At 37.2% G+C, this 19,977-nt stretch overlaps 1 protein-coding gene across 16 annotated transcripts in view; it reads left to right on the top strand.

Annotated features, from left to right (window-relative positions):
* The window catches only part of RNF38 (ring finger protein 38), a 59,866-nt gene extending 47,590 nt beyond the window's left edge, over positions 1 to 12,276 (top strand). For all 16 annotated transcript variants that reach the window (XM_037494535.2, XM_037494539.2, XM_037494538.2 and 13 more), the window contains 7 exons: positions 255 to 425; positions 2,686 to 2,847; positions 3,740 to 3,846; positions 5,355 to 5,439; positions 8,607 to 8,728; positions 10,474 to 10,573; positions 12,052 to 12,276. In XM_037494535.2, coding sequence (XP_037350432.1) covers positions 255 to 425; positions 2,686 to 2,847; positions 3,740 to 3,846; positions 5,355 to 5,439; positions 8,607 to 8,728; positions 10,474 to 10,573; positions 12,052 to 12,114 — 810 coding nt within the window. In that variant the 3' untranslated portion in view covers positions 12,115 to 12,276. The remainder of the gene's footprint in view (positions 1 to 254; positions 426 to 2,685; positions 2,848 to 3,739; positions 3,847 to 5,354; positions 5,440 to 8,606; positions 8,729 to 10,473; positions 10,574 to 12,051) is intronic.
* Positions 12,277 to 19,977: the final 7,701 nt, after the last annotated feature.

The raw sequence follows: 19,977 nt of genomic DNA, 5'->3' as shown, positions 1-19,977 counted from the left end.
AGTTAGGTGTTTTGAGTGATTCATAACTAGATATAATACAGTATTTAACTGCATAAGTAAAATACTGGTAACAATTATCTGTATTTTACTAATAATGCAAAATTATGCTAGTATTTCATTAAATTATAAAAACATTTTGGTATGGTTTTTGGAGTGATATAGTAATGAATATTTCTGTCTCAGTGTATAGTTGTTTTTTTTTTTTTTTTAATTACATAGTCTGATACTTTTAACAAAAACCATTTCTCTTACAGATGCTTCAAGCATGTTCAGTTCAGCACTTACCAGTACCATATGCTGCGTTCCCACCCCTTATTTCTAGTGATCCATTTCTTTTACATCCACCTCACCTTTCTCCTCATCATCCTCCTCATTTGCCACCACCAGGCCAGTTTGTCCCCTTCCAAACACAGCAATCACGATCGGTAGGTATCTATTCTTGTGTCTTTAATTTTTCATATGGTGTTTAGCTATAAAAGGCAAATTAACTTAGTAGATGTAACTTAGTCATTCTTCTGGTTCTTAAAAGAATGAAGGAATCTACAGACATACAAATTAATATAGATACATTCATCTTAAAGTTTCTTAAATCTTTCAGCTTATTTTATGTTATTTAATTTAAAATTGTTCCTTTTTATTTACAGTCCTTCAGGAAATACAATCTGCAGAAAAATTCAGTTGAACTGATTTTCCCTTTCCTGTATTTCTTAGTTGGAAAGTAAAAATTACTGAGTTGCTTATACTTGTTAGGATTTGTATTCCTTAAATTGTTTTTTCAAAAGAACTTTTTTGTTTTCATTGTGTTCTGATGAAAAGTAGATGTAATCATCTGTTAACATAGTTAAATCTGTTCAGGGATTGGAATGTAGCTGAGAGGCATATTACTGGGGAGTAAGGGCTTGAGGGGGTAGATAAACACTGTAAATTGAAAGGAGGGCACAGGAAGTTTTTTGAACAGACCAAGGTGAACATCTGATGAACCATTAGGCACTGAGAGAGAATAGAAGGGAGACCGTATGGTGGAAATGGTTAGAGTGGAAGTTTTCATCCCTCTGGAAGGAACATGACAACATATTCTAATAGAGTCTAACCATCCTTTAGTAAGGATTTATGCATCTTATTGGGTCTCAGGGAGAGGTGACCTTACCTGGCTGTGTTCCTGAAAACTGTAAAACCCAATTATGACAGAAATTTGACTTATCTGAAAAGCTAAAACTACTTCTGCAAGAAATCTTTTGTTAAAATCAAGATAGGATTCCTTAACTTCCGGTATCTGGGAATTCAAGGTTATGCAAAAATTAGCCATCACTTTTGAATTTGGGATTCTTTCTTTCTTTTTCTTTGCGTGTGTATTTTTTCTTTTGAATTTGGAATTCTTTAAAAGGTTGAGTCACAGAGCCGAATCAGAACTTAGGTTCACTTATGTTGTCATCACATCCTCAGTTTTGATTCCTCTCAATTGTAAATAGACTTACAAACTTATGTGTTAGTAATTATTTACATTGGAATAATGCATTTGTTAGTCTGCCTGCAGGAGGAAATTCAACCAATATTCATGAGCACATGTTCTTGAGAATATATTTAAAAATGTCAACACAAAGTGTCATCTAATGAATGTATAAAGCATGGTGTATAAAGAGGATTATTATTAAATCATAAAAAGGATTGAAGTACTGATAAACTACAAGGTGGATAAACCTTGAAAACATTATGCTAACTGAAAGAAGCCAGATGCAAGGGCCACATATTATAACAGTCCATATTGAGATGTCCAGAATAGGCAAATGCAATAAACAAAAGGTAGACTAGCAGTTGTCCAGGACTGGATGGGGAGGAATTGATGAGTTGTGACTGCCAGTGGATATGGGACATTTTTGGTGGGAGTGATAAAATATTCTGGAATTAGATTGTTGTGATTGTTGGACAATTATTACACTAAATTCCATTGAATTATATAATTATATCCATTAGCCAGGTGAATTTTATAATATGTGGATTATATCTCAAAGCTGTTTAAAAAACACATAGACATGCTGTGTGCTTTGCATAGCACTGTGTGCTGCTTGTACATTATCTCAGTATTTGCTGACATTCTTTTGAAGTAGGCTGTAAATATGTCAGTTTTACAGATGGCAATACTAAGGTTCAAATTAATTTGTATAATCACATGACTGATTAGTGAGAGGACCAAGAATCTAATGTCAAACAAAGCCCATAAACTTTCTACTATAGCATACTGCCTGCTGTATCTTATCCCAGTTAGCCCTGACCAATTTAGGTTCGGACTTAAAAATACATACCATGTTCAGTTTCATCTTTTGAAGAAATAAGTATCAGAAAAACCTATGAACATAGTGTGCCATGACAGAGTAATTTTAACTTTCATATATAAGTGGCTTACTCCATGACTTTTGGCCTTTTCTTTCTCTCATTTTAAAGAGAAAGTTCAAAGAGTAAAAGCAATGTATCCTTTAAAGGATAGTGGAAATGTTTATTTCAGAGACTTTTTTATTGAAATTTAATTAAAGACAGGGAGATTTTAATACAGACTTTATGTCCAGGTGTTTAAATTTAGAGTGATGTGAACATTGAGATGCCTGACCTTAAAGATTGGGGGGAGGGATTGATTATTAAGAAGCACTCTATGTCTAAATGCTGGAAGTTTGCTTTTTTCCCTCACCTCAGCCTCTGCAAAGGATAGAAAATGAAGTGGAACTCTTAGGAGAACATCTTCCAGTAGGAGGTTTCACTTACCCTCCATCAGCTCATCCCCCAACATTACCTCCATCAGCTCCTTTGCAGTTCTTAACACATGATCCTTTGCATCAAGAGGTGTCCTTTGGAGTAGTAAGTGTTGATTCATTGTTATTAATTTAAATTACTTGCTTTGAAAACTTAGTTTTGCGTTGTATCACTGTATTCTTGAAAATATTCAATTGGAAATTGTATTTAGAAATATACCTAAATGGGGCCTCCCCAGTGGCGCAGCGGTTGAGCGCTGGGTTGCGAAGCTGCCCGCAGCCTCTGGGGCGCCGGTTCGATCCCCGGCTGCTCCCCGGCCACCAGAGGAGGGTCCCACATGGCGCGCAGACCTCTCCTGCCGCCCGCTGCTCTCCTCAGCAGTGTGCTTCGGTCCTTCTGCCTTCTCTGCTCCCCGCTCTGGCTCTGGTGAATTCTCTCACCCTCCCGCGCTTCTGACTGTACCCAGTGCATGTATAAACAAACAAACAAACAAACAAATAAATAAAACATGCCTCTATTAAAAAAAAAAAAAGAAATATACCTAAATGTACGTTTTTAGTTAGTTGTGGCAACTATGTTAAATTAACACTTAAGAAATACTAAATACCAGGCCTCCCTGGTGGCATAAGGGGTTAAGTCGCAGCATTATGCAGCTGTTGCCAGCCACTGAAGCACGAGTTCAATCCCTGGCCAGGGAGCTAACCCACATGGCTCAGCAGACCTCTCCTGTCTCGCCTGATGCTCCTCTTAGCAGTGTATTTCTGTCTCTGCCTGTTCTGCTCCCCTCTGTTTCTGGTATATCCTCTCACACCCTGAACCTCTCACCTACACCCCAGCTCTTATATGCATAATAAATAAATTTTAAAAAAAAAAAGAAATTAAATACCACTTGAATAGTAAAGAACTTTCTAGGTATTGAGAAGAGATTTTATCTGACAGATTAAATAATTCTAAAGTTGGAATGATATTAAATTATTTAAACATTTTCCCTCAACAGCCTTATCCTCCTTTTATGCCTCGAAGACTCACAGGACGTAGTAGATACCGATCTCAGCAGCCGATACCACCTCCCCCATATCATCCCAGCTTACTACCATATGTGTTGTAAGTTCTATCTTTCTTCTTTTAATGAGTTCTGGATTTTGACTCCCCTGAAATTCACTTACCTTTTGAACACCTTTTATGTGGTATATAGAGGGTGTTAGATATTTTTATTTCATGTTGAGGGGTTGAAATGGGCGAACTGTTAAAGGTAAAAAGAAAGAGACAGGCCAAGGACATGGGAGATGTGAGGGAACAAGAACTTTATAAGCCAAAAAATAAATTAACCTCAAAAAATGAAAAAGTTTCATAAAGTTTTTTGCCTTACAGCTGGCATCACTTCCACCTTCTTGATTATGCAACTTCTGATGCTTGTTTTTCTCTCAAAGAGAAAAAGAGAATGTTTCTTAAGACAATGTTCTATAAGGATTATGGCCAAAATATTCATAGATTAAATATGATAGTTCTTTATTTCTGTTTCATGTAATGAAGTCCAGAAGTGGATGATTTTAGCCCTATAACTGAGGAATGGATATACTATCTTCAGAATTATATAGTTTCTTCTCCCTGATCTTCCTCTACATTAGATGACTTCTCAGACTCTAGATAATACTTTTCTCATTCCAGCTAACAAAATGGATCTTTCCGCCTAATTTGTCTTCTCTCACAAGTACTTCCTTAAGAGTGTAGATATTGGGCCTCACTGGTGGCGCAGGTGGTTGAGCGCTGCACTGTGAAGATGTCCGCAGCCTCTGTAGTACGGGTTCAATCCCGGCTGGCCAGGGAGAATACCACATGGCGAAGCAGACTCTCTAGTCTCGCCTGCTGCTCCCCTCAGCATTGTATTTCTTCAGTCTGCCTGTTCTGTTCCCTGCTCTGTCTCCAGTGAATCCTCTCGCCCTCCCACGCATCTGGCCTGTACCCTGGTTCTTGTGTAAAAATAAAAATAAATCTTAAAAAAAAAGAAAAGAAGAGTGTAGATACTAACTCCTGCCTATATCTCATTGACCATAATTGACTCATGACTAACTACCTTCTAAGAAGACTAGGAAGTGTAGTCTTTGCATCAGAGGACCGACACACTATTTGAATAATTGCAGTTTTATATAAGTCATAAAAACAGTATAAAGTTCTTTGCATAGTCATACACATTTTAAAATCAGTTCCTAATTAATAAACAAAAACCTTCCTGGGATATTGGTAGGGATTGCACGAAATCTGTAAGTAAGTTTTGGAAGAAAATTGAAAACAGTGTTGAGTCTTCTGGTCTTCTTACGGTATATTTCTTTATTCATCTTTTTAAAATTATCTGGCAGTAATTTATAGATTTTATTATATAGGTTCTGCCCTACTTTGTTTAAATACATTCCTTGTTTCTTTTTTTCTGCTATTGTGGATGGTATTTTTTAATGTCAGTTTTTAATTGCTTATTGCTAGTGAAAATCACTCTTTTAAACACTGATTACACTGACTATTTCTCATTCCTAATGTAGGGTTGGCCTTGTTGTTGTCTTGTTCATTGAAATAATGTACTAATGTATCAATGCTAGTGTTGGTTATTGTCACTGCAGATCCATGCTTCCAGTGCCACCTACAGTGGGGCCAACTTTCAGCTTTGAATTGGATGTGGAAGATGGAGAAGTAGAAAATTATGAGGTTAGTAGGTGAACTGAATTAATTTAAGAGGTAGTATGTATATAAAAAGTATTGTTCTACTCATTCATCTGATTAAATATTAATTAGGCAAGTGCTTTATACATTTTAAAATAACAAATATGTCATGAAAGTGTTTAGCATACCCAAGGATATTTCAGCCCTTCAACCCTTATTACACAGCTGTGATAAGATGAGATTGGTGCTCTGTTAGAATTACAGAAAGTTCTTCTGAGAGAATGTAAATGAAAGAATGATGAATTATGATGGGTTTTTCTGAAAAGATGCTGTGGAAGCAGAAGTATTTGAACCAGTTCTTAAAGAACAAGAAAGGTCTTTTTAAGACTAAGGCAGGGATGAGAAAGTTGCAACAGAACATGCTCTTAATGTTCTGCAAATGCCTGTGAAGAAACTATCAAAGATACAGTTGGTCAAATAGATGGCATCTTTTAATTTAGATACTGTTATTATTTGAGATTAGGAATAGGTACAGTTTAGGGGTTGGATAGCAAATGTGGATTTGTTTATATATGTTGAATGTGAGTGACTGTATGACTTCTATTTGATGCTGCTAGCTCTCTCTTTTACCCCAGCCTCAATATAAATACTACAGCAGTTTAGGTGAATTGAACCTGGGGACAGGCAAGAGACGCATATAGAAACAAAATTTTAGATTACCTTTGTTTTGTTTTAGTGCATGTGGAAGAGATTTAGCCAAATGCTTTTTATTCTTATGTAGTTTTTCAAAATGCAGTTATATTCCACTCCCAGATATCGCTGGGAGAGGAGAGGTCTCTAATAATTTTTGATTCTATACTGTTTATGTTAGTGTGTACAAAGCAGTAAGAAAAAGTTGGTTATCCTATAGGTATTTTATATTAAAATCAAGTCATACTGAAAAGACATTCTTCATTAAACCTTTATGTACATATTATAGGAAAATGGTGATAACTTCCCTGTTTAAAAAAAAAAATGTTTTTATATTTGGCATTGAAATCCTTTTCTAAAGTGTATTTGGAGTTGAACGCTTGACATTCTGCTTTATTCCGATCAGAAAGTCTTACTTGCTTTTCTGGTTTTATCTCATGGTATATATACCTACAACACACCCTACTTCAGAGTACTCACCATTTTCTGAATCTGCTCTATACATTCTTGCCTAATTGCTTTTATTCCTTTTGGTCTTTCTGCCTAAGAAAATTCCCCCCTCCCTCCACAGTTTGGGTCGTGGACATTTTTCAAGATCCAGCTAAATACCTCTGTGGAAGGCATTTTTAGTCTGTTTCCAGATTTCTATGAGTTACTTATTCCTTTTTGTTCTTATAAAACCAAATATAAAACTAGGGATGTCTTGCCTTTTGGTGTCTGGATTACTAGATCATATACATTTGTTGAGGACTTCATTATAATTACATTCTCTGTCCAGTAAAGACTTAATGAACATTTTTTAATTGAATATAATTGTCACAAATTCTGTTAGTTCACCTTAGTGTCCTATAGTATATGTAATAGTATTGAAAGTATATTAAAATTTTATGTTAATTGCAATTAGCATCAAGTAAACATAAACATAACAATTTTCAAACATCTATTTTAGCATTTAGAAGGATTCAGGGACATGATGAGGGGATAGCAATTTATTTAAATGACCCAATTTTCCAAATAAAGCTGCCCTGAGGCCAGTGTTGTGGCACCATCATATTAAAACACATAGCTACCACAGCATTAATTATTGAGATTTTTGAAAATTGTGTTCCTTTCGTTGTCCATCATCTTTTATTTGATACCCATCCTCTTAATCCTGTGGCAGCCTTTAAAAGAGGGAAAAGAGGGAAAGCAGCACAGAAAAGACTGCCTGATTGTAGGATAAAACCAGAGTAATCAGAACCATTAAAAACTGGGAGAAAGGAGGTATGATGTAAGGATCAAAGAGCATAATTGCTGCAGTATATTGGAATAAATGTTAAAATCTGTGATTAATCATTTGTTAAAATCTATGATTAATAATGAAACTTAAAAAAAAACTTTGTTGGTCTTTTACTGTCTTCTATATAAATTTTACTAAGTACAGTTTTGTGGGGGGTAGTTGCTTGATATAGAAATATTCCATCTAATAAAAGAATGATAAAATTAGGAGTTACTATTTTTACCATCTTAAATAAATTATGCAATGTTCCATCAGTGGATCTAACATAACAAGTAAACATGATGTGCCTAAATACAGGGGCCAAAGAATATATTAATTACACAAATCAGAATTGAGGTTCAGTGAGCAGAATTGAGACTGGAAATTTCTTCAGGTCCTGATCTTGTCAACAAATATAAGAACAAAAAGGGTGCTTAAGAAACCAAAAGAGGGCACGAGGGGTTAAGTCTCAGCACTATGAAGCTATCACCAGCCGTTGCAGCATGAGTTCAATCCCTGGCCAGGGAGCTACCCACATAGCGCAGCAGATCTCTCCTGTCTCGCCTGCTGCTCCCCTCAGCAGTGTATTTCAGTAGGTCTGCCTGTTCTCTTCCCCACTCTGTTTCTGGTGAATCATCTCACCTCCCACATCTCTGGCCTGTACCCCAGTTCTTGGATGCATAAGTAAATAAAATAAATCTGTAAAAAAAAAAAGATTTGATATTGAAGTTTTTTGATATGAAGATATTTGATATTGTTAGTTTTTTAGGTATGATATTGTAGATATTCCTTATTTTTTAGAGCTGTGATTCACAACCTGGGGACAGTTTATTCCCCAGAGGATATTTAGCAATATCTCAAGACATTTTTCATTGCTACAATTTGGGAGTAGGGCAGGGAGGTGTTCTTGGTATCTCCTGACTAGAGTCTGGGAATATTGCTAAGCATCCTATAATGTACGGGACAGTCGCCACAGTAAGACTTTATCTAGCCCAAAATGTCCGAAGTGCTGAGATTAACATACTGTTTACACAGAACTATTTTACCAGTGCTTTGTTTCAAAATAATGTGAGGTTTAGAAAGTAATAGATGAAATAAAATTAGTCATGAATGGTGAGCCTGGATAATAGGCTTATATAAGTTCATTATGTTCTTTCTCCACTTTTGTATGTATTTAGGTTTTTTCCTTAGTAGACTTAATAAAAAATCAAAAACCTGTTGTAATAGAAACTTAAAGATTAAGATGTCTCCTTTCCCTCTACAGGCCCTGTTAAACCTGGCAGAGAGACTAGGAGAGGCAAAGCCTCGAGGGCTGACTAAGGCAGATATTGAACAACTTCCTTCTTACCGGTTTAATCCTAACAACCACCAGTCAGAACAGACTTTGTAAGTACATCTTTCTCACATATCACTAGTGATAAATTTCTTTTTGTACTTTGTAAGATAAAAGCTCGTAATCAAAAATAACTTGATAAAGATTTAAGTAATCTTTATCTCATATTCTAGGCCTGTATTGTCTAATAAGGCAGTTGCTACTTATGTGGGGCTATTTAATTTAAATAAAAGTTCTGTTTCTTAGTTGCACTAACTAGGAAGGTATAAATGGAGGACTTTTTTATCATCTCATGAAGCTCTGTTAGAAGTGTTCTGGGTTTTTAGGTTACTTAGCAATTTTAGGGTTTCTAATTCAAACTCTAGAGTGCTTTATATAAGATTGCTATATATAAAATGTGTAAAGTTTGAGGTTTTTATTTAATGATTCTGCTTATTATACTATCTTCTATATAACAACTCCTTGGTAAAGTGTACAATTTAGTGCCTTTTAGTATATTCATAGAATTGTGTAATGAACACCACAGTGAAATTTATACAGTTTTTGTCATCCCAAAAAGAAACCCCTTATGCATTACCAGCTACTTCCTATTTCTTCCCAATCCTCTGCACCCAGCATAGCCCCACTAATTTACTTTTTTGTTTCTGTAAATTTGCCTGTTCTAAACATTTCACACAAATGGAATCATAGTCTCTTATGTCTGAGCTCTTACACTTAGCATAACATTTTCAAGGCCCCTCATGGTATAGCTTGCTATTATTTAGTGTCAATCATTTTATGGCCAAATAATACTCCATTTTATAGATACAGCAAATTTTATTTATTCTTACATCAGATATAAATTTATTTAGATTGTCCCTACTTTTTGGTTAGTATGAATAATACTGTTGTGAACACTCATGCAGTTTTTCTGTGCATATTTGTAAATTTCTCTTAGGTGTCTAGGTATATTGGGTCATATGATTACTCTGTATTTAAGTTTTTGACCACCAGAAGTATAAAAAGTTTTCATTTCTCCATATCTCCCAACACTTGTTATTGTTTGTCTTTTAACTTTAGCCATTCTAGTGGGGATGAAATTGATCTCATTGAAATATTAATTCCATTTCCCTGGGAGCTAGTACTGTTGAGTTTCTTTAATGTACTTACTGGCTGTTAATGCATCTTCTTTGGAGAAATGTCTATTCAGACATTGTCCACTTTTAAATTGGGCTATATTTTTATTGTTTTTGTTAAGAGTTATTTGTATATTACATATTTACAAGTTTTACTGAGAGACAGGAATTTTCAAAAATTTCTCTCATTCTATGAATTGTCTTTTTACAATTTGATTATATCTTTTGACTCACCTTTTTTTTTTTTTTAAGTTTACTTATCTCTGTTTTTGGTATCATCTCTTAAAAGGCTATTGCCTAGTCAAAGATCTGCTTCTGTCTAGGCCTTTGATCCAATTTTGAGTTAATTTTTGTATATGTGTTCAGTAGGAATCACCTTCATTGTTCAGCGTGTAATCAGTTGTTTCAGCACTGTTTGGTGAATATTATTCAATAGTAAGACTGGCTTAGATATTAAACCGGATATTTTCTTAATCATCTATTAGTAAAGCACAGCATTCTTCCTAAATGCCTTCATATCGTGGGGTTTTTTTTTTTTAGGGTACTGATGTTTTGCCCTAAGATGTTACTGTGTTTTGACAAGTGAAATGATAAACTGTTTTGTAAGCTTTGATAGTCATAACAAAATGGAAAGGCACTTTGGTTTTGAGGCAAAATGATCTTTTTTCTTTCTTTTTGTCTAGGTGTGTAGTATGCATGTGTGATTTTGAGTCAAGGCAGCTACTTAGAGTTTTACCCTGTAACCATGAGTTCCATGCCAAGTGTGTTGACAAATGGCTTAAGGTAAAGTTATGGCATCTGTAAGGAGAATGACATTGAATTTTCTTTATTATTAAAAAGTCCATGGTTTGGTCGGGTGGTGGGTATGGGAAACAAAAGTGAAACACAGATTTCAAAATATATGCAAATGAAAAGACTAATTAAAATTAACTTTGATCATCATTGTGGGAGTGATTATGGAAAACCATGAAAATGGTTTACCTGCCTTTAGCAATGTGTTTGACTTTCCCCTGAATATGTTAGGCCACAGTTTGCTCTGTGAGTTCCAGAGACCTCACTGGAGCTCCTTTGTCAGCAAGCTACATGGGGGAATAAACCTGTAGTGCTTCCATTTAATTCTCAGACCATTTTCTCCTTTTTCCTATGAAAAAGAAATAAAAAACTGAGGTGACACAAATATAAAGAATATTCTCAGTAGGGGGTAATAATAGTGGGTTAGATCATTTCAGTGTGGTGAGGAAAGCAAGTGAGTTAAAATAAGATCAGTCTTACTCTGTGTGACTAAGAGGACACCCGGTTTAGCCCAAACTGAATCCTAAAGACTAAGCGTCTTTAACTTTTTAGGAAAAAAGATAGATACAAAGCCGTAATACATGAGATCAGAGATAACCAGTGATCTGCTTATTGTGGAGTTACTAGGAAGTGGAAAGGGGGTTGGACATGATCCTGAAAGCAATGGGAAAGGATATGACTGATACTTTTTAGAAAAGATATTTGGCCACTATTTGGAGGCTGGAATAGAAGACAAATTTTCTGAGTCAGGGTGATGGATAAGGATGTTCTGGAGCAGTAGAGAACAATTAGTAACAATTGGGTAAAAAGAAGAGGACTGACTTGAGAGCTGTCATAAATTAGAAATGACAGTGTTTGGAGAATAATTGGTTGAAAGTAAAAGAGCAGGGCCTCCCTGGTGGCGCAAGGGTTTAAGTGTCAGTACTGTGAAGCTATCCACAGCCACTGCAGCACGAGTTCGATCCCCAACCAGGGAGCTACCCACATGGCGCATCAGACCTCTCCTGCCTCGCCCGCTGCTCCCCTCAGCAGTGTATTTCAGTCAATCTGCCTGTTCTGTTCCCCACTCTGTCTCTGGTGAAGCCTCTCACCCCCCACACCTCTGGCCTGTGCCCCAGCTCTTGTATGCATAAATAAATTTTGAAAAAACAAAGTAAAAGAGCAGATTATGCCTGTTTCTGAGTTTCGCAGACACTCTGGTGCCTTTTGTTGAGATGTAGTTTTAAGCCACTTATTTAGTTTATCTGAAGAGGTGCTAGGTGAACGGACTTACTAAAATTTCATCCATATGCTATTACATCTTTGAGGTTGTGGGGTATTATTTTTAAAGATAGATTAAATGACTGCTTCGTACTTCCTCAAAGGAACAAAGAATGTAAAAGCTGTATGAGAAGTAAAAATAGTTCCATTGTCATGAACATGTTTCATCACGTGAGCCACAATTCAGGCAACTTTCTCTTGTTTTTCAGGCAAACCGTACTTGCCCAATTTGCCGAGCTGATGCTTCAGAAGTGCATCGGGATTCCGAATGACCAACCTAAGCACAAATTCAGTTTGGGTGTTCCTCATCACATGTATATATGGACTATCCATTGAACTTAATCTGTGTGGCTTCCAGCCCTCCCTTTACCAAAAGGGTCAATGGACCTTTCTTTGCACTGTGTGACTTAATCAACTATAAAAGCTTACAATTAGTCTTCACAATTATGGGATTGTTATACTAACCGTGTGATTGGAACTCCAAAGACTTTTTCTTTAGCTTAATTTCGTGTGTGCACTAACATTCCCTGGTTTTTGTGTGATCATTCCGAGTGTTGCTGCAAGATTACAGTGGACGTGATCTTTTAGCATGTGCTTTTATAAAAAGTGGTAGCTCCAGATGATATAGCAATCTACCTTATATAGAGCCTTCAGAAACTGTGAGTGGAAATGAATGCAGCGTGTGACTGTTGGTGATAAATGTATCCGTGTGTGTGAGAGTATGCAACTATTTGTGTGAGGGCATGGTAGCTAATGTGTGTATGAGATCCTATATACCAGCATGTACCAAGAATGTGTGTGTAGTTTTAATTATGCTGCAATGTATAATCTGGTGTGTTATTTAAACAGCACTAGTACTGTACACTGGTTTTTTTTTTCCTTGTGTTTGCTGTTGCACACTGATTGCTAAGGGTGCATCAATTATAAGCATTGAATACTCCCTCCCTTTTCCCCCATCAATGAATGGAATGAGAAAAGCCTTCTTCCTTTGCTTCAGGCAGCTGTCACCTTCTCTTCGTGGTGATCCCCAGTGGGTTACTTAAGAAAAAAGTGTAACAGATTCTCACTCCATGAACCTGATTTTTTGATTCATTTGTGAAAAAAAAATTTTTAAATATCCAACTCGCTGTTTCCTAAAAGAAGGTGCAATATCATACATCATCAGTTAGCAATATAAGCATTTCAATCAATGATTTGAATGTTGATACTTTGTTTTTTCCTTTACATTTCCAGTAAGCTTTTTACAGGAAGTACTTGTGATTTTTTTTTTAAATGTTTAGATTTGTAGTCTATTCTGAAGATATTTGAGTAATATATTTCTAAGAATACCACTGGTCCCATGACGTCTCACCTCCTTGACTTCCATCCAAACAAAATCTATTAACTAACCCTTTTGACTTCTGATACGCATTTGGTTCAGTCTCCCATAGACAAGTAAATTGTTTAGGAAAAGTATTTTTGTTCATGTTAATTAACCTGCCAAGCTCCAGTTCTGAATGTTGTCTAGTTCTTCCCTCAGTAAACGTGCTTCTCTTCAAAACTGTTTCTAGGATGGATCAACTGCTGTGGCGGCTCAAGTACCTTAGACCTGATGTGCTTTGATGTCTTATTGCTTTAATTTTTACTTTGTGTTTGGAGAAAAATTTAATATAACAGGTGTCCAGTATGTACTTGCAGTATAAATGAAGATTTGATTTTTGTATAAAAATAATGCTGTAAAACAGGAATTGACCTTCATTTAGTTGGTCTGAAATACATAGCTGTATTGGGTTTCTTTATAGGTTCATTGAGCATAATTCAGATTGTTTAAAGTCATTTCTCCAGCAATGTGTAGGTTTCTCTCTCATTCTTATAGTGTGTTCAACATTGTCCTGCAGTTGATGTCATTGCTTCGTCTGCAGTAGCGCAAGCTGCATAATTCTAAGCAGGACTGTGATCATTTGCTGCCAGCCTCACTTGACTTTTCAGTTGGCTCTGTGTTAGCTTTCTATTCACACAGTGTTAACTACTTGTTACTGCCATGCTGCTTGCCTTCCCTTGAAGTCGCTATAAGCTCATTACAGCTTAGAGTTCAGTAAAGTCAATTCACACAGAAGCACAATTTTACCCTTTTCCAGACACTCTTGCCTCTATCTACATACAACTAGGATTTTGCATACTTTGTTTGCCCCTGTATTTGTCAGTGCATCAGAACTACATCTAAGCAGTGGCAAAATACGTGTTACTTTCTTAAATCATTAGGATAAACCCCACCTTGTTCCTGATGAATAAAAAGTTTAAGACCAAAATTATTGGCATATTATACATTACAAATCACGTACAGTTTAATCTTTATTTTTATTTTAATGAAAAAAATCATGTTTAAAATGGCAAAAGTCCATCTTATACATACTCTTTTTATATAGCTGCAGAAAATTTATATCTGTACAGATCTAACATAACACTACTACACTCAGTATTCATTTTATTGAAGCATGCAAATAAAGCACTTTTTCTAATTTATATAGATACCTAATTAACAAGGCACATTGTACTAATGACTAGGAAAAGTAGCTTATTTCTTCCCTCCCTCTGACGAATTCTTGACATAATATCCCTTTTCCAGTAAAATTTTGAGAGGCAGTTGGCCATTTAGGAGGCAGCAGGGTCTATTTTAGTGAAATCCTGAATTGTTGCACTCTTGTGACTGATCTCTCTTTGGGAATGACTTTTCTTTGCATGGGGCTCTTAGAGATGTGTGCAGACTTGCTTATTAAGTGGTTAGTGGGTATTAGGAGCATACATGCATGTGTTCTGACCAGCTCAGACTAGCCACCGTGAGCAACTGCATGGCTAGCAAAAGAGAAGGAAGACAGTTGATTGGTGCTCAGCTGTTGTCACCATGGGTGAGACACCAGATAGCAGGCAGATGTCATTTTGTTGCCTCCTTCCTCTTTCCTCCTAAAACAATATTGGCTTTACCATCTTAACTCTGCTGTAGGGTTTGTTTGTTGGGGTTTTGTTTTGTTGTTGGCGTGAATTACCACCTTTGTTTTTTTGGGGGGGCTCTCCCTCCCCCCCCCAAAAAAAATTCATGGCCTCCAGGTATCAAGATCTCATGAGGGTTTTTTTTTTGGTGTGGTTTTTTTTTTTGTTTTTTTTTTTTTTAAAGCAAAATCTGGAAAATGTGAAAGCATATTTAGATTTTTTACACTCTGAAATGTGATTTGTTAAGAACCTTAAATTGGGGCCTCTTACAATATTTTAAATGAGATCTTCCAACTCACATGAGAATATTTTTCACAGATATCTTTAGGCCTTCGTTAGAAAGCGATTTCCCCCTGTTGGTACATTTGGTTACCTCATTTTGCTGTTTGTTTCAGATTATGAAAGCTTACAGGGGTGATTTTTGGAATCATTTGCCGAGTCATTTCCTCAAATCATATTCCATTGTATCAGTTAACATATAGTTTTAAATGTACGTATTATAAATATCTGTAACCAAATCATTTGAAGGCTTGATAAATTTTTAACAAAGTTTGTACATTTTTTATGAAAGTTACTAGTAATGCTTTACTAAGTAGTGCAATGAATTTTTATTTTTAATCCCTGTGCCCAATTTTGGAGTTGAGAGGGTTGTTGGTAATAAATGTATGATGTACACTTAAGACATTTTGTTGTGTCGTGCTATGTGTTAGGAAGGGTGGGGATGCTTGAGGGTGGAGGAGTATAGGAGGTCTCTAGCAGGAAGATACTGAGCTTCTAGCTGCTAGATTCATTTTTTTATCCCAAATGTACAATTTGATCCATGATCCTTGGATGAATCAAAATCTGATAAGGCAGCTCTTCTACTCACCTGTGACTCTGCAGGTACCTGTCTTTTTTCTCTTTTCCTAATAAACCTGTCCTTTTGAAAACGTTGAAAAAATCTGGGGCCTCCCTGTTGGTGCAAAGGGTTAAGTGTCAGCACTATGAAGCTATCCACAGCCACTGCAGCACGAGTTAGATCCCCGGCCAAGGAAGTGACCCACATGGCGCAACAGACCTCTCCTGTGGCTCCCACTGCTCCCCTCAGCAGTGTATTTCAGTCATTCGGCCTGTTCTGTTCCCCACTCTGTCTCTGGTGAATCCTCTCACCCCCTCACACACACACCTCTGGTCTATACCCCAGTTATTGTATGCATAAATAAATCTTTTAAAAAAAAATGGGGCCTCCCTGGTGGCACAAGGGATTAAGACACAACCTATGAAGCTGAGGCACCACTGCAGCATGAGTTCGATTCCCAGCCAGGGAGCTACCCAAGTGGCGCAGCAGACCTCTCCTATCTCGCCCGCTGCTCCCCTCATCAGTGTATTCCAGTCAGTCTACCTGTTCTGTTCCCTACTCTGTCTCTGGTGAATCCTCTCACCACCCACACTTCTGGCCTGTACCCCGGTTCTTGTATGCATAAATAAATAAATCTTAAAAAATAAACAGCCAGATGAAGACATGCTAAGAAGGCACATGAAGCCATATATCGTATGATTTCATTTATGAAAAATGTCAAAGGCAAATCTAGAGACACAAAGTAGATCGGTGGTTGACTAAGGCTGACAGGACAGGAAGTTTGGGAGTGACTTGTAAGAAGCATAGGATATCTTTGAGATAATAAAAATGTTCTGAAATTGATGGATGCACAATTCTGTGAATATATTGAAAGCCATTGATTTGTACACTTTGAGGATTGATTGTATCTTAATGGTGTTTTTCTTTCCCAAAAACATGGCATATGCCCACCAGAATCGCTGTAAAAAGATTAACAATACTATGTTGTGGATGGTATGACAACTGGGATTTTCATACACTGCTGATGGAAATAAAATCTGGAAGAACCAACTTAGAAAACTCCTTGACATTACCTGCTAAAGGTAAACATACCCTGTAACTCAGTGATTTCCCCCAAAAGGCCTGAATGTTTATAGAGTATAACAGCCCAAAACTGGAAACATTTTATACATCCAGAAGGAAATACAACTCCATAGGGCAACATGGATGAATCTTAAATACATTGAATAAGACACAGAAAATTATTCTTTTGAACTAATAGTTCAGAAATAGGGCATCCCTGGTGGCACAGGGGTTAAAGTCTCAGCACTATCAAGCTATCACCAGCCACTGCGGCATGAGTTTGATCCCCGGCCAGGGAGCTACCCACATGGCACAGCAGTCCTCACCTGTCTTGCCCACCACTCCCCTCAGCAATGTATTTCAGTATATCTGCCTGTTCTGCTCCCCACTCTCTGGTGAATCCTCTCACCCCTCACATCTCTGGCCTACACCCCAGTTCTTGTATGCATAAATAAAGAAAAATAAATCTTTTAAAGTTCAGAAATAAACAGAATGGTTTGTGCCATGAGAAGGTCTGGTAGTGGTTCCTTGACAGGGATAGAGCAAAGGGCATAAGGGGCCTCTCAGTGCTTAATGATTTCCTGTTGACCCATAGGCTTGATTACACAATGATTCCACTTGAGAAATTTACATTTAAGATTTGTTCAGTTTTCTGTATATATAGTTTATAAACCATATATATATATTGTTTTACAAACTAAAGAAATGATCACTACATGACTCATACAAGCACAACTTAAAATTTTTATCCTTTTACATGAGCCAGAGCAGATACTTCGATACCTCCGAATGTTGCATCGCATAAAACCTAAACTAGCTCCCCAAGTCAAACATTTCCCCTGTTCCTCAACAACTGTTTGAAATTTTTAAGTTTAAAGTCTATGCAGCAGTATTTCTAGAATGAAAGTATTTATGCATGATGTGCACGCCAGAGGGCACTGTGGTGCAAAATGAAGCTCCAGATAAAAGCCTTTTAAGGCTTCTGTCAGGACTGATAGGCTATCAGCTTGCAAAAATATGCTTTCCTATTGCTAAGAAATTTGTTTTACAGAGCAGTATAAAGTCAGTACACAGCTCAGCGACTCGGTCCATCCTAAGCATTGTTTTATTTATTCCATATTAACTAGGCATAAATTGTTGACTAGGAATAAACAAGTTTAAATGATTTTTGAATGTATAGCCTACAACTTTAAAGTTTTATTCTAAAATGCAACTTCATTTACCTTTAATATCCCACTCTATTGACCAAGACCAGTTCTGCATATTGACTCCCAGGCTCCTTCCCCACACAGGTGCAGTGAGACTGGGATACTGTACCTGCCAAAACTTGCTCCTGCCAGTCACAAGTTTACCAGTGGCTTCCTGAATGTCAAGTACAACAAACACTTCGCAGCATTTGTCTTGCGGTGGTGTAGGAGAAATACTCTAATTTCTCCCCATTCCTTAAGGCTCTGTGCCTCTCTGACTTTCATGATAATGCTCCTCATTCCATCCTCCTTGTGTCTTTCTGAATTTTCTTTCTGTGGCCCCCCACCCCCCTTTAAAATTAGGGCTCTCTCTGGTTTTCCGGTTCTTGCATCCTTTCCTACTGATAGCTTCAAGATTCTTATCTATAGTCACAGCTTCACCCCCTAGAGCTTCTATCTGTATTTCCAGCTTCTGAATAATCTGTGAAGTTCCCCTCTTGAACACCCCATTATCACTCAAATGCAATATATTCTAATATAAACTCATCAGTATCCCTCAAATTTGTTTCTCCCATGTTCTCCACCATCCACTGAAACCCCCCAGCCAGGAAAAAAAAAGTCATTATTAATCTGCCGCCCCTGCTTCTACTCAATCCTCACTTTCTCTCCCCTTCTCCCTAATTCCAGTTCCATCATCTGCCTTTTCGAGACCTTGCTTCCAGTTTCATATCACCCACCTTCCCACGTTCACATTGAAGCCTCTCCACAGCATCCAAAGTGAGTCGTTCAAAACACAGCTTTTAATATAACTTAAAATTTGTATTCTTTACAACTACCTTAGTGACTGACTCCCTGCACCACTCATACCAAAGCCCCAAACCCCTAAATGACTCTTTAGTGCCTATAGGACAAAGTCCTACCTTACTGGTAAGTCCTCTTTTGCAACAAAAGTCTTCCTTTATCTACTCCTGATCATGGTTCCAGGCTCAATACTCATGTCCACCTTAGCCTTGCACTTGACCCTCTAGCAGACCCGCCTGCTTAACAGTTTCCCAGACACACAGTGCTCTTCATGTATTTCCTCAAGCAGACACCCTCTGCTGAAAGACCTCTTCCTATGCTCTCTCTCCTTATGACTCAAGTCATTGACTCAGGAAATCTTTTCCTCCCTGTAAGCCAGTGAGACATTCTACCACACCCTTCCAAGTCAGGATCTGGAAGTAATCAAAATGTCCATCAATAAACAATTAGATCAAGGTGTGTTTGTCCTATTCAGTCATAAGGGAAGATGAAATGCAGCCATTTTCAACAAAATAGGAATTGGAGAGAATTCTGTGTAATGAAGTCAGAATAGAAACAAATACTGAATGTACAATATAATTCAAGAATATAAAATACTTTCAAAAAACCAGTGGACAGAGCTGGTTAAAGAGGGAGGGAAAGACAAGGGGCTTTAAGAGATGGTAGTGGGAAAAAGACTAAAATAAAATACAATTCTTTATACTTACACTCCAAAGATTAAAAAAGTTAAATGTTTGAACCTTTGTAGAACCTTCCTAGAGTTCAGCGTTAGGTATGATCTAAAAGCGATGATCCTAGAGTTGTTTTCAATTCTGGTCATATGTTAGAATTATATAGAAAGCTTTCAAATGAAAGTTCACTGATACTTCCTCAGTGAAGATGTAGTTAATTCAGCAGCTGCCCTATACCCTGACATAGGGACTTGTTGCATAAAGTGTAAAAAGAGTCACTGGCTTAGGGCTTCCCTGGTGGCGCAGGCGGTTGAGCGCTGTGCTGTGAAGCTGTCCGCAGCCTCTGCAGTGTGGGTTCGATCCCGGCCGGCCACATGGCGCAGCAGACCTCTCCTGACTCACCCGCTGCTCCCTTCAGCAGTGTATTTCCTCAGTCTGCCTGTTCTGTTCTCCACTCTGACTCTGGTGAATCATCTCACCCTCCCACATATCTGGCCTGTACCCCAGTTCTTTTTTTATTTTTTTATTTTTTTTATTTTTATATAGAGGCATGTTTTCTTTCTTTCTTTCCTTCTTTGTTTTTGTTTATACATGCACTGGGTACAGTCA

The sequence above is a fragment of the Talpa occidentalis genome, unplaced genomic scaffold (assembly GCF_014898055.3).
Source record: "Talpa occidentalis isolate TD23 unplaced genomic scaffold, MPIMG_talOcc4v2.1 talOcc4.7, whole genome shotgun sequence".
Taxonomy (NCBI): domain Eukaryota; kingdom Metazoa; phylum Chordata; class Mammalia; order Eulipotyphla; family Talpidae; genus Talpa; species Talpa occidentalis.
The sequence above is the reverse complement of the archived record's forward strand: the minus strand, read 5'-3'. Positions and strand labels throughout refer to the sequence as shown.